The following is a 14,745-nucleotide window of genomic DNA, read 5'->3' on the forward strand; positions in this document are numbered from 1 at the left end:
AATTTAGAGTTTAAAGTCAGGATTCAGAGACTAAAGTCAGAATTTAGAGTTTACAGGGCTCTGGGTTTTAAGTCAGACTTCAGGGCTCTAAAGTCAGAACTCTGACTTTTGTTTTCTAGCTAAAATACAGCTCTAAGTCAGACTTCAGAGTCTAAAGTCGGACTTCAGAGAAAAAAGTCGAGATTCAGAGTCTAAAGTCAGAACTTTGACTTTTGATTGTTGGTAATGTTGAGTTTAAAGTCAGGACTCAGAGTCCAAAGTCAGAATTTAGAGTTTACAGTCAGAGTTCTGGGTTTTAAGTCAGACTTCAGGGGTCTAAAGTCAGAACTCCGATTGCGTTTTCTTCAAAGTTTAGAGCTTCAAGTCGGGACTTCAAGTTTCAAAAGTCAGGATTCAGAGTGTGAAGTCAGACTTAAAAGAGAAAGTCAGAATTTTAAATTTTGTTTTCTTGGTAATGTAGAGTTTAAAATTAGGATTGACAGATTTAAGTCAGATTTCAGAGTCTAAAGTCAGAACTCTGACTTTGTTTTCTTGGTAATGTTAAGTTTTAAGTCAGGACTCAAAGTTTAAATTAAGAACATAAAGTTGAAAGTCAGGGCTCTGGGCTTTAAGTCAGGATACAGATTTGAAAGTCAAGATTCGGAGAATAAAGTCAAGATTCATAGTCTAAAGTCCAAATTTAGAGTTTAAAGTCTGACTTAAGGGATTACAATCAACCTTCAGAGTTTATAGTTAGATCTCTGACTTTTGTTTTCTTGGCAATGTAGAGTCTAAAGTCAAGATACAGAGTGTAAAGTTAGACTCCGGAGTCTAAAGTTGATTGTGTTTTCTTCAGAGTTTAAAGCTTAAAGTCAGGATTTAAAGTTTTGAAAGTCAGGATTCAGAATCTGAAGTCACAATCCAGAGTTTAAACTCAGAATTCAAAGTGTAAGGTCAGAATTCACTGTTAAAAGCCACAAGTCTGAAGTCCGAGTTTACAGTCATTCCGTTTTTCTTTTCATGGCCCATTTGAGCTGCCTGGAATATCTTGGTCCCATTTCTCGTGTTGTATTGTGAAAGATCTGCCGTGGTGTAGCTCAAGTCTCTTGGCAGAATGATGACAAAGGCAGGGGGTCAAGGATTTGAACTGGCAGATGAAAAGAAGCGAGATAGCTGAAGAGATAGAGTGCAGGTTTGAAAGGGACACAGATTGGACAGAGGAGGGAGAGCTCTTGACCTTAATACCTGAAACAACTCCATCAGATCTTTTCATGCACAGACACACACCTGCAAGCACCAAAGAAAAAAAAACAGGATTCTGACCTTATTTAGGGCACCTATACTCCGGGAAGAGGCGTCGGTGAAGAGTTTGCTGTGCAGGAGCATGACCCTGGCGATGAGGTAGAGGCGCAGGAACATGGGCACGCTCAGCACCATGTCCAGGTCGGCCTCGGCCTGCGAGGGCGCGTACGAGAAGGCCAGCCGAGCCCGCCACTGGAACTTAAAGTCGCCGGGCACCGGGTGCACGGCGGACACCAGCAGCTCCAGGGCGATGAGCAGAACCCTCTCCATCGTCATGGCGATGCGCCAGTCGTCGGCTCCGTTGTCGATGACAAACAGCTGCGGGGACAGGAAGGACACGAGGAGAAGTCGAGTGAGGAGAGGAGTTCTTTTAATGTGACGCCGGGAGAAAAAAAAAACAACTTTTCATCATGATCCTCTGCTGGCACCGGCCTCTCATCACTACAGCTGACTGATGTGATGATTAAAGAAACCAGCAGCAATTCAGAGTAAATGTCTTTTCCCCGAGACGTACAACAGCAGCCATTTAATCAGTAATGTATTCAGCAGCGCTTTGGCTCATTTTCATCTAACCTGCAAACCTCTCGTTTTACTAAAATTAAACCAGAGATGCTGAGTCACGCCGAGCCGTGGCTCTTAAGAAAAACAGCTTTCTGATGATCACAATCAAAATATTTACATTTTTGTAAAAAAAATGTAAAAAAAAAAAAGACAAAAAAAGCCACTACGCTGCTGTGTGTGCAGAACAACGCTCCTTTAATTGCAGTTTTCCCTCCGTGTGTGTTGTTGGTAATTGCTGTGGTTACTCTTGATATTGTCGCCGAGGCTGTCGTTATCAGGAAGTGCTAAGAGCAGGTTTCATTACCGAGACCCTCCTCCAGACAGAGCAGAGGCCGAGGAAAGAGATGGATGAAGTGAGGAGGAAATGAAGAGATAAAGATAGGAGCGAGGAAATATCGGTGAAAGGAGGGCACTGCAAAAAAAAAAAAAAAGGGAAAAAACTCCCCCCATTTAACCCTCTGAACACACCAGAAGCATGTTATTCTGAAAAATTCACCAAAATGACACCAGCTGTCGCAGCCAGAACCTTCAAAAACAGAAAATAAATCATCTGACTCATCTGTCAAGTGCCGCTCCATCTGGAAAATTAGCCAAATCTGAGCTTCTATTTGTGCTATTTCGTCGAAATAATTTTATTCCACATATTTAATTTTTAAAATTTGCCAAAAATAAAACTTTTGCATGAACAAGATTATGTAAAACACTAAAAATTCTGCTTTCCTCAACACAACTGGAAAGCCTCTAGTGACTCAGATGCAACAAAGTGCAATGTGACAAAAATTCGGAGACTTTTTCGGTTGCACTGCAAAAAAAAAAAAGGAAAGAAAGAGAAAAAAGTCCCCCAGTTAAACCCTCTGAACTCCAGAATGCACTAGAGGGTTTAAGAGGAAAATTTACAAAAAAAAGAGGAAAGAAAAGTGAAAAAACTTCCTCCGTTTAACTCTCTAAACCCTAAAGCATGCCAGAAGCACGTTATTCTGAAAAACTCAAAATTAAACCTTCAGAACCTTCAAAAACTGAAAAAAAAAAATCACCTGACTCGTCTGTCAAGTGCAGCGTCTGACCTTTAAATTATGATCTTTCATCAGAACCACTTTATTCCACGTTTTGTTTAAAAAAAAATCAACAAAAACAAACCGTTTGCTTTAGCAGAACTCTGTAAGGTGTCGGTAGCACATGTGCACACATGATTACTTTTTTTTTTATCAATTTTTGCAAAATAAACATACAAAGAAATTCAACTTTCTGTCATTCTGCACAGATTCTTAGTTCTCTCTGCTTCTAGTCAAGGGTGTTCCGTTTCCATAGAGGTGCAGGACTTTATAATGCAGAGAAAAAATGTAACAGGAGCAAAGTAAACACACATTCTGTCAACAAAAGGTAAAAGCATCTCAGAAATCAAGAGAAATTACGCATATTTCAAAAGCATCTCTGCTGGAAGCAGCTTGGAATTTAGCAGAGCAGCAGCATTTATATTCCTTTAGAATGTTAGGACTCAATTTAGAGCTAAAACGTCTAAATAGGAGATTATTTCTGTGGGCAGAAAAGGTTAAAGAGAGAGGAAGAGGCAGAAATGGGAGTCGAAGCAGAAAGGTCGGAGCGCTGGGAGACGGACGAGGAACTCCCCAGCTCTTTACCACATGATTCATCTGGAGAGCTTCTTGGCTTTTTCTAAAAGTCAAAACCGCATTATTTTATGTCTCGTTCAAAAAACTCAACAAACCTTCAGCAGCAACAAGGAGTCACACTAAAAAAAAAAGTGCAAATATTCAGCTGAACTGTAGGCAGTGTTTCCACAGACCAGAGAGGAAAATAAAACATATTTAAGCAATAAAATAATGCAGTGAACAGAGAAGCAAGTTGCTGGAGATGCATGCAGCATGGTGAAACATCTTTCTGGAGAAATAATGAAAGAAATTCTCCACGTCTCGATTTAAAATTCGCTAAAAAATAAACCGTTCACACTAAACAGATTCTGTAAAAAACTAAAAATTCTACAATCCTTGGTGCAGCTAAGAAGCTATGATGGAGTCAGGTGGGAATAACATACATGTGACAAAAAATGAAAATATTTCAGCATGGTGAAACATCTTTCTACAGCTGATGTGAAACTGCAAAAATAAGAATTGTTTATATTCAAGCAAGTGTCGAAATTGACAAGACTTTGTCCGAAACGACGGAATAAAGTGTTCAAAATGAGACAAACCCACTCAAAATGATCATTAGAGGAAAAATCAAAGCTACTGAATCAGTAAAATAAATGCAGCATGGCTCAGAAACAGCGAACAGAGGAGGAAGTTGTTTGAGATCCATTCAGCATGGAGAAACATCTTTATGGAGAGATCATCAGTGAAATTCTGCATGTCTCATATAGGAATTTGCTTTAAAAATAAACCATTCACACTAAAAGGATTCTGTAAAAAACAAAAAATTCTAGAATCCTTGGTGAAAATGAGAAGCTATGACAGAGTCAGCTGGGACTAACATTCATGTGACAAAAAATCCTGCTCAAAGTGGCTCAAAAGGAGTCCAAATTGACAAAAAATTGTCCAAAATGACAGGGAAAAAAGTGCCTAGAAAGATATACTTGCCGAAAATTATTGAAAAACTATAAAAAAATGACCCCAAATCCTGTTCAAAATAAGATACCCACCCAAAATGATCATTACAGGAAAAAAACAAAGCTACTGGATTGATAAAATAAAGTCAGCATGGCTCAGAAACAGTGAACAGAGCATCAAGTTGTTGGAGATCCATTCAGCATGGAGAAACATCTTTAAGAGAAATAAAGAAATTCTGCCTGTCTCATGTTGAAATTCGCTAATAAATATATTGTTCACACAAACCGTATTCTGTAAAAAACAAAAAATTCTGCCGTCCTTGTTGCAGTTTAGAAGCTATGATGGAGTTAGCTGTGATAAACAGAAACAGGACGAAAATTCTAAAAACTCAGAATGGACCCACACCCAAAATGTGTTAAAATGACAAAAAGCCTGCCCAAAGTGACAGAATAAAGTGTCCAAAATGACAATCTCATCCAAAAATGATTATGAGAAGAAAACAAAAGACACTAGATCAATGAAATGAATGCAGCGTGGCTCAGAAACACTAAACAGAGGAGCAAGCTGTTGGAAATGTCTTAATGGGAGATTATTTCTGTGGGCAGAAAAGGTTAAAGAGAGAGCAAGAGGCTGGAACGGGAATCTAAGCAGAAAGGTCGGGGCGCTGGGAGACGGACAAGGAACTCCCCGGCTGTAAATCAGCTGAGTTTACCAGCCGCCGCTAACCATCGCTCTTTACCACATGATTCATCTGGAGAGCTTTCTGGCCCACACAAACATTTATTTGGGCAAACAAAAGGAAGCACGGCGGCGGGTCAAACGTCGAGCTCCAAACCGCCGATGGACTCTCAGAATCCATCATTATCTGGATGCAGCACAGCGGGGCGAGTGTGTGTGTGTGTGTGTGTGTGTGTGTGTGTGTGTGTGTGTGTGTGTGTGTGTGTGTGTGTGTGTGTGTGTGCTTCCCCCTGCTCTGCTGCCGCTACATGTGTGCACACATATAATCAACACGCGTGTAGCCGACGCGCACACCTGAGTCATTGTGTAAGCCGGCCTGAACCGAGGGTCAAACGCTGGCTGTATTCTTTAATGGCTCCACAGTGCATGTATATCTGTGTGTATTGTACGTGTGTGTGTGTGTGTGTGTGTGTGTGTGTGTGTGTGTTTGTGTATGCCTGAGTGACTTTGAGAGTGTGCAGACCCAGCCTCGTCATGGTGACTGTTGCCAAGGCGACAACATCAAAGAGCAGCCAAGCTTAATTAGGATCCCCAGTGAGAGAGAGAGAGGGAGTCAAAAAGGGAGAATCGCAGGGAGAGACGATGGAAGAAGAAGAAGAAGACAGAAAAACGAGATGCAAGAAGAAGAAAAAAAAAGAAGAGTGAGGTGTGTGCGACAGCGAGCGGAGAGGAAAAGCTCAGACAGGTTGTCCAACACTCGTCTTCTCTGCAGACATTCGCAGAGGTTTGCTTCGATACCGGAGACGAAAATCTGCTCTCACTGTCACATTATGGAGAATCAAATCCCATTTGGGGACAAAAAGCTGCTTCGAGAAACTTAAAGCATGAGAGATGTGGCTTTTCTGGTTTAACCATCTGTAGGTGTGTCGTCCTTGGCAAATAAATACCCACAATGACACCAAACTGCAAAAACAGACATTCCAATGATCCTTAAAATCATAACATTTCATCTAAATCGCTTTATGCTACATGTCTCGTTTAAAAATTTGCCAAAAATAAACTGTTTGCACAAAAGATATTCTGTAAAAACCCATATGTTTGGGTATAGGTGTGTATATATATACAATATAATATACACACATACATGTGTGACTAACGTTAGCTTTGATAGCAGTAAATATAGTATTAACATGGCTAATGTTAGTTTTTATGGTAGTAGTAGCATACGTAGTGATAATGTGGCTAACATTAGCTTTGATGGTAGTAGCAGTAATACTACTAGTTTCAATGCAACTAATGTTAGTTTTTATGGTAGTAGTAGTAGCATAAGTAGTGATAATGTGGCTAACATTAGCTTTGATGGTAGTAGCAGTAATACTAGTTTTAATGCGACTAATGTTATTTTTTATGGTAGTAGTAGTTGTAGCATAAGTAGTGATAATGTGGCTAACATTAGCTTTGATAGTAGCAGTAATACTACTAGTTTTAATGTGGCTAATGTTAGTTTTTATGGTAGTAGTAGTAGTGATAATGTGGCTAACATTATATTATAATATGTGCGATTCCATTCCAAAAATCACCAAACCTAAGCTTAAAATCATACTTTTTCGTCTAACTCGTTTTATTCTACATCACATTTAAAAATTGGACAAAAATAAACAGTTTGCACTAAAGATATTCTGTAAAAGTCCACAAATTCTGCAGCTCTCTGCACAACTGTGAAGCCATGACTGACTAAGCTGTGACCAACAGTTTAATGAAAAAAAAAAAAAAAAATCAGAGTTTTCAGGTGAACTGCCGATCCTTGGTGACGTTCATCAGCTAACTTGGGAACCGTTTAACAAAACTAGTGAAATTAAAACCTCAACTATCCAAACTCTAAAAGCCACTGGTATTTTTTTTTAAATGCCAAAATTTCACCAGTTATCAGCCAGAAACTGTAAACACTAAAGCAAATGTCAGATTTTTTTCTAACTTTCTGGCCATCCTTGAACTTCTTACGTGTGAAATCTTCAGCAGCGACCAAGAACCACACCACTAAAATTCTGCAAATATTCGGCTGAACTGCAGGCAGTGTTTCCACAGATCGCCACAGACCAGAGAGGCGACCGAGAGGAAAATAAAACATATTTAAGCATAAAAATAAGCAACTAAAACCGTGAACAGAGGAGCAAGTTGATGAAAGATACCTTCAGCATGGTGAAACACCTTGAAGAAAAATAATCAAAGAAATTCTCCACGTTTCATTTAGGAATTTGCCAATAAATAAACCGCTTACACAAAGCAGATTCAGTAAAAAACAAAAAATTCTGCAGTCCTTGGTGCAATTAACAAGCTATGATGGAGTCAGCTGGGATTAAAACTCATGTGACAAAAATTGAAAATATTTCAGCATGGTAAAACATCTTTCTACAGCTGAGAGTTGGACTGTAAAAATAAAGAATGTTCATCCTCAAAGTGACTCGAAATGTGTCCAAACTGACAAAAACGTGTTCAAAACAACAGAACTGAACTGCAAAATGTGTTTTCAATTTTTAAAAAAAATCAAAAAGCAAACAGATTAAACTTCTGACTTTTCTTTTCCCAAAACGACAGTTAAAAATAAAGTGAAAAATGATCCAAAAATGAGCCTAAACTTGTTCAAAATGACAAAAACATGAATAAATCTTTCTACAGCTGATGTGCTGGGGAAAATGTGAACAGTTCTCGTGAAGTTTAAGGTGAATAACTCGGGTGTAAGCTGCTTTTCTGTGTTTGTTATGCACCCATTCATCCACACTTTCCTCATTCTTCCCAGATGTCCATTCCTTCTATCGCTGAGTGACGTTCCTCCAAATCTAAACGGAGGTGATCCAGTTTCTTGCCACGGGAGGAAATGAGCGTCCCTCCCTCCACTCCCCGTCCTCCCGGCTGTCGGTCTTTTCCTGGCTAAATCGCCATGAGGAAGGGATAAATAATTAAATTCCATTAGGAAAGTAATCTGTCAATGGGAGTGAGTGAGTGCTGCTGGCCCTACAAGGATGGAGGAGGCGAGTTAGCAGTCGTGGTTCCACATCATTGTCATAGAAAACTGAGGCAAAGTTTTGAAACGCTGCGAAAAATGAGTTTGCTTCCATTATCAGCTTTGAAATGAAGGAACTTGGTTGTGTCATGGAGGTACAGAAACAAAACCGGCTGTTAGATAAAAACTCCCCCAAAGAAAAACAACAGTAGAAAAATGAAGAGAGGTCTTCGGAAATAGTTTCCAATTAGGCAAATTGAAGTTATTTGTTAATGTGAGATAAATCTTCAATACACAGTAAACACAAGAAAGGCACCCAGAGAGCGCAGCACTCCTCCAAGGCTGCTCATTTGTTGTGTCGTTTCCGAAGGTGGAAATCTTGAAAAAATTCATGGCAGAAACCACGGCAACATAGAATGTGTCCGTGTAATATAGATGTACCCAGAGAGAAAATGACCTCCCAGGCGTGTGTTCTGCATGTGTACGTTATGTACGGATACCGAATCACGTGACCTAAATACACCCCCTGTCAAACGTTTTAGGACACTTTCTCATTCAAATGAATGAGAACCCGTCTCAAAACTTTTGACAGGGGGTGTATGTAGCGGGCGGCGGGAATTAACTCCCACAATTTAATCAGTTGTTCCTGGTATCATTTCTGATGGATAAGTCCTGATAAGTCTATAAGGATTCAAAAACTGTCAGAAAATGACTCAGATTTGGGTCAAAATGATTCAAAACTGGTTCAAAACAACATGAAACTAGTCCAGATTGAGGAATATGCTTAGAAGTAACTTGAGATTTGTCCAAATGTACTCAAGATTTTGGCCTAAATTATTCAAAACTGGTTAAAAAAAAAATCAATTTACTTTAAAAAAAATTATCCAAAATGACAAAGAAAAGCCACTTTAATGATTTGAGTTTCTATAGAGGTGAAAACTGAATCACAGAAAAGAAAAATGAGTGAAAAACACAAAAACTGCTGCTCAGAAAAATCAGAGTACGGCTCGTTTTTCTGACACATCAATTCAAAATGTAAATAGAAAAACATCAGAGAAGCTGAGCTGCTGAACGTGTTCATGTGTGGATATCTGGAGCTAAACAAAGACGAAGGTCACAGAACTCAGACGGCAAGAACAAACCCAGAGGTGAAAAATGAACAAGATCACGTGGGGGAAAAACCGTGCTGTCGTCTTCATTTTAACACAGAGTGGCGTGGCGGGGCAGAGGGCAGGAGGCTGGGAGAGGAAATACGAAGCAGAGAGGACAGGAGGAGGCCGAGAAGAAGGAAGACAGAAAGGAGACACAGAGACGTGTGAAAGCGACAACTGAAGATGGTCAGAGGTCTGCAGGTGTGAGGTCGGAGAGGACAACATCTGCAACCACCAGGCCTCGGCCCCTTCTTGTCCCCTCGGGGCCACCGTACCTCCTAATCGGGTTACGTCTGACTGCAGATGCTTCTCATCAAGGAGCCAGACGCTGGCGAGCCGGCGACACATCTGCACATGAGGGCAGCTGGCTATTATTAAAAACTGGCTTTGTGATCTCATGATTCTCTGTTTTTGTCATTTTCTGTACAGATTTGCTTTACTCAGACTTTTTACTACCGTTTTTTATCAGTCATTTTTGCACCACATTTCTGCAGGATTTGCATATTAGTTTCCTTGTTTTTCTTAAATGTAACTTCAATCTGGGATGAATCCGTACACATGTGCTGATTGATGTTATTAAAAGCTGACACTGATCTCTTGATTCTCTGTTTTTATTGTTTTCTGTATGGATTTACTTTACTTAGACATTTAAATACAGTTTTTTTTTATTGTACATACACATAATTTTGCACTTTTACTGTAAATACCAGTCGTTTTCCATGGTATTTCTGCAGGATGTGCATGTTAATTACCATTCTTTTGCACATTAGTTTCCTTAATCTGTAACGAATCTGCACATCAAGGCTGCTTGACATTATTAAAAAGTGGCATTATGATGCTACGATTCTCTGGATTTATTATTTTCTGTATAGATTTTTTTTTACTTAGACTTTTTAATGCAGTATTTTTGTTGTAAATATAAATAATTTTGCACTTCTTTTGTAAATTCCTGTAATTTTTGCACCGTACAGGATTTGCACATTTGCTCCTTATTTTTCCTAACAAACATCTATCTGCACATCAGGGCTGCTTGATGTTATTAAAGACTGACAGTGATGACATAATTCTGTTTATTTTCTGGATAGAATCACTTTAGACTTTTTAATATTGTCTTTTAATTGTAAATACAAATAATTCTGCACCTTCATTGTAAATACCAGTCATTTTTGCACCATATTCTGCAGGATTTGCACATTATTTTCATATTCTGACAAAAATCTCTGTATTCTACGCTCCTGGTTTTAGTAATTATAAAAAATATAGAACTTTCTCTGACTAGATTCTGTTAAAAACAAAAAAATTCTGCATTCCTCCCTGCAACCACAAAAACAGCCGCTCAGCTGTGACCGACAGTCATGTGACAAAAATTCTGGCACGGAGACACACACTACAGTATGAGGAGACAAAGAGAACAAAAACAACACTGAAAAAAGACACAAAATGACACTAAACAACAAAAATGAGACTCAAAACAACAAAAACAAGACAAAATGACAAAAACGAGACTCAAAACAACAGAAACAAGACACAAAATGACAAAAACAAGACACAAAATGACAGAAACGAGACACAAAATGACAGAAACGAGACACAAAATGACAGAAACAAGACACAAAATGACAGAAACAAGACACAAAATGACAGAAACGAGACACAAAATGACAGAAACAAGATACAAAATGACAAAAACGAGACTCAAAACAGAAACAAGACACAAAATGACAGAAACAAGACAAAATGACAAAAACAAGACACAAAATGACAGAAACAAGACACAAAATGACAGAAACAAGACACAAAATGACAGAAACAAGACACAAAATGACAAAAACAAGACAAAATGACAAAAACGAGACTCAAAACAACAGAAACAAGACACAAAATGACAAAAACAAGACACAAAATGACAGAAACAAGACACAAAATGACAGAAACGAGACACAAAATGACAGAAACGAGACACAAAATGACAGAAACAAGACACAAAATGACAGAAACAAGACACAAAATGACAGAAACGAGACACAAAATGACAGAAACAAGATACAAAATGACAAAAACGAGACTCAAAACAGAAACAAGACACAAAATGACAGAAACAAGATACAAAATGACAAACGAGACTCAAAACAACAGAAACAAGACACAAAATGACAGAAACAAGACACAAAATGACAGAAACAAGACACAAAATGACAGAAACGAGACTCAAAACAACAGAAACAAGATACAAAATGACAGAAACGAGACTCAAAACAACAGAAACAAGACACAAAATGACAAAAACGAGACTCAAAACAACAGAAACAAGACACAAAATGACAAAAACAAGACACAAAATGACAGAAACAAGACACAAAATGACAGAAACAAGACACGAAATGACAAAAACAAGACACAAAATGACAGAAACGAGACACAAAATGACAGAAACAAGATACAAAATGACAAACGAGACTCAAAACAGAAACAAGACACAAAATGACAGAAACAAGACAAAATGACAAAAACAAGACACAAAATGACAGAAACAAGACACAAAATGACAGAAACAAGACAAAATGACAGAAACAAGACACAAAATGACAGAAACAAGATACAAAATGACAAACGAGACTCAAAACAACAGAAACAAGACACAAAATGACAGAAACAAGACACAAAATGACAGAAACAAGACACAAAATGACAGAAACGAGACTCAAAACAACAGAAACAAGACACAAAATGACAAAAACGAGACTCAAAACAACAGAAACAAGACACAAAATTACAAAAACAAGACACAAAATGACAGAAACAAGACACAAAATGACAGAAACAAGACACAAAATGACAGAAACGAGACTCAAAACAACAGAAACAAGACACAAAATCACAAAAACGAGACAAAACTACTCAAATAAGACAAAGCAGGGATGACAAGAGACTCAGAAGACAATCAAAGCTACTGGATGAATAAAATAAAGTCAGCATGGCTCAGAAACGGTGAACAGAGGAGCAGGTTGTTGGAGATCCGTTCAGCATGGAGAAACATCTTTCTAAGTCTGTCGAAGTGGGAAAAATGTAAATACTCATCCTCACAATGACTCAGAATTTGTCTGAAATTTCACAAAATGTCTTATTTTTGAAAAAAAAATATGTCTAAAAGGGCCTGGAGTTGGTCAGAAGGGTTGAAATGTGACCGAAGGAATAAATAACAGCTCAGAGTTCAACCAGAAATGGGTTAAATTGTGCAGCCTGTAATCCAAACACACACCTACAGGCTTCCACACGGCCTGTCAAACGCCTCAAAAACCAGGTAGATGCCGGTAAATCGGCCTCGAGTCTTCATTTCCCACGAGAGGGAGAAAGATAAACCGGAGTCTGGGCCTGGGACAGCCCTAATCAGCGAGGAAGAGCCGACACCTAACAGCCTGCACACACTCTTCTACACACTGCCGCAACTCTGGGGAACGTCTGGGTCCTACAGCGTGGAAATCCCTGGAAGAGGCAGAAAATAAGTGGGGGTGAAGCCAAACACGCGTACGTGAATATTCAGAGAGGATAACACGCTTTCCTCGGCTGTAATTGCAGCTTCGAGGGAACACCCCTGTGGCTGTTTCCGAGAGGGGAGAGGGTTCGTCGGAGTGAAAGGCAAGAGAGCGAGAGGCGTGAGGGGAGGTTCAGCGTCTAAAGTCTAAAAACAGTGAAAGAGAGAGCGAGGAGGAGACGGAGAGGATTCCACCGGAGAGTTTTCCTCTCGTTCGGAGGCAAACCCGGAGAAACGGCGCTGCTAAAAATACGGCCAGAAGCCAGCGAGACGCAAATGGCATCTGATAAATTAACATCACTCGGAAATAAGTGGGTGAAATGCTGCTTTCATGTTCGCCGTCTCAAGCAGATGCCGCGGTTTACCTCTTATTTTCTCTTCCATTAAAGCTCCCAGGGTGGGTGTACATCATGCAGAACATCGTGAAGTGACCGTCCGAGTGTTCAGAGGATTCGCTTTAAATAAGAGAGGGACTGGTGTTTAAAAATCCGCCTAAAGGAAAATGTTTGCATTAAACAGATTCTGTAAAAAAACTAAAAATTCTGTGCTTTTCTGTGCAACCATGAAGCTATAAGTGACCCAACTGCAACGGTTAGTTGGATGACAAAAATTCTTAGATTTTTCATGTGAACTGCAACATGTGTTGTCCATTTTTTGCTATTTTGTCGTATCTTATTCCAAAAACAGATAGACAGAAAGTGCACAAAAACACACAAAATTGCCTAATAATGATTGAAAAATTATCTAAAAATGATCCCAAGCCTTACTTCTCTTCCATTAAAGCTCCCAGGGTGGATGAACATCATGCAGAACATCGTGAAGTGACCGTCCGAGTGCTTGGAGGATTCACTTTAAATAAGAGAGGTACTGGTGTTTAAAACTCTGCCTAAAGGAAAATGTTTGCATTAAACAGATTCTGTAAAAAACTAAAAAATTCTGTGCTTTTCTGTGCAACCATGAAGCCATTAGTGACTCAACTGTAACCAACAATTACATGACAATAATTAGTGGAGTTTTCACCTGAACTGCAGCATGTGTTGTCCTCTTTTGCAAAAATGAATAATCAAAGAAATTCAACTTTATTTTTCTTAAGATTTTGCAAAATTACAGAACAAGGCCAAAAAAAACAAAACACGTAATTGTCAAAAAATTATCCAAAAATTACCCTAAATCTTATTTTCCTTCCATTAACGCTCCCAGGCTGGATTCTTTTCACAACCAGATCTTCCTTTTCCGTGTTTCTCTGCTGGTTTCCTGTTTTTATGTGCAGCCTGCACGTCAACAAACTCTGTGGCATGTTGTCTGGTCAAAGATTCACCAAAATTATACCATTTATCAGAGAAAGAAACGACCCAAAAAGCAAGAATTATCGCATTTTCAGCAGTCGTTCAGCTACTCATCTGCAACATGCTGTTTTTGTGTGGAAAGATGAACCAAATAAAACCTTTAAATGTGACGTTTCATCAAAATCAATATATTTCACGTGCATCATTTAAAAATCCGCCTAAAGTAAAATGTTTGCATCAACCAGATTACCTAAATAACAAAAAAAATTCTGCTTTTCTGTGCAACCATGAAGCTATAAAAGACAACTGCAAACAAAAATTGCATGACAAAAAAAAAATCTTGGAATTTTCACCGACTGTCTTTTTTTTTTTTTTGCAAAAATGAATAATCAAAGAACCTCAACTTCCGTTTTTTCTGCACAAAAACGCACAGAATTGACCGAAAATGACTGAAAAACTGCCCAGAAATGACTTCAAGCCTTATTTTTCTTCCATTAAAGCTCCCAGAGTGGATGCACATCATGCAGAACATCATGAAAACAGCACAATGAGTACTTTAAGGACTGTTGAAAATTTGACAATTCTTGCTTTTTGTACAGTTTCTTGCTGTGATAAATGGCATAATTTTGGTGAATTTTTGACTACACAACATGCCACAGAGTTTGTTGACATGCAGGCTGCACATGTGCAAAAG

The 14,745-nt window shown here is 38.8% G+C and overlaps 1 protein-coding gene across 5 annotated transcripts in view; it reads right to left on the minus strand.

The window, feature by feature from the left end:
• Positions 1 to 14,745, minus strand: part of kcnn3 (potassium intermediate/small conductance calcium-activated channel, subfamily N, member 3) — a 103,893-nt gene that overhangs the window by 46,529 nt on the left and 42,619 nt on the right. For all 5 annotated transcript variants that reach the window (XR_007945465.1, XM_022199472.2, XM_051956953.1 and 2 more), the window contains exon 4: positions 1,303 to 1,599. Coding sequence is in view for 4 of the 5 variants with exons in the window: in XM_022199472.2 (XP_022055164.2) it covers positions 1,303 to 1,599 (297 nt within the window). In the remaining variant the exon portion in view is untranslated. The remainder of the gene's footprint in view (positions 1 to 1,302; positions 1,600 to 14,745) is intronic.

The sequence above is a fragment of the Acanthochromis polyacanthus genome, chromosome 12, assembly GCF_021347895.1.
Source record: "Acanthochromis polyacanthus isolate Apoly-LR-REF ecotype Palm Island chromosome 12, KAUST_Apoly_ChrSc, whole genome shotgun sequence".
Taxonomy (NCBI): Eukaryota; Metazoa; Chordata; class Actinopteri; family Pomacentridae; genus Acanthochromis; species Acanthochromis polyacanthus.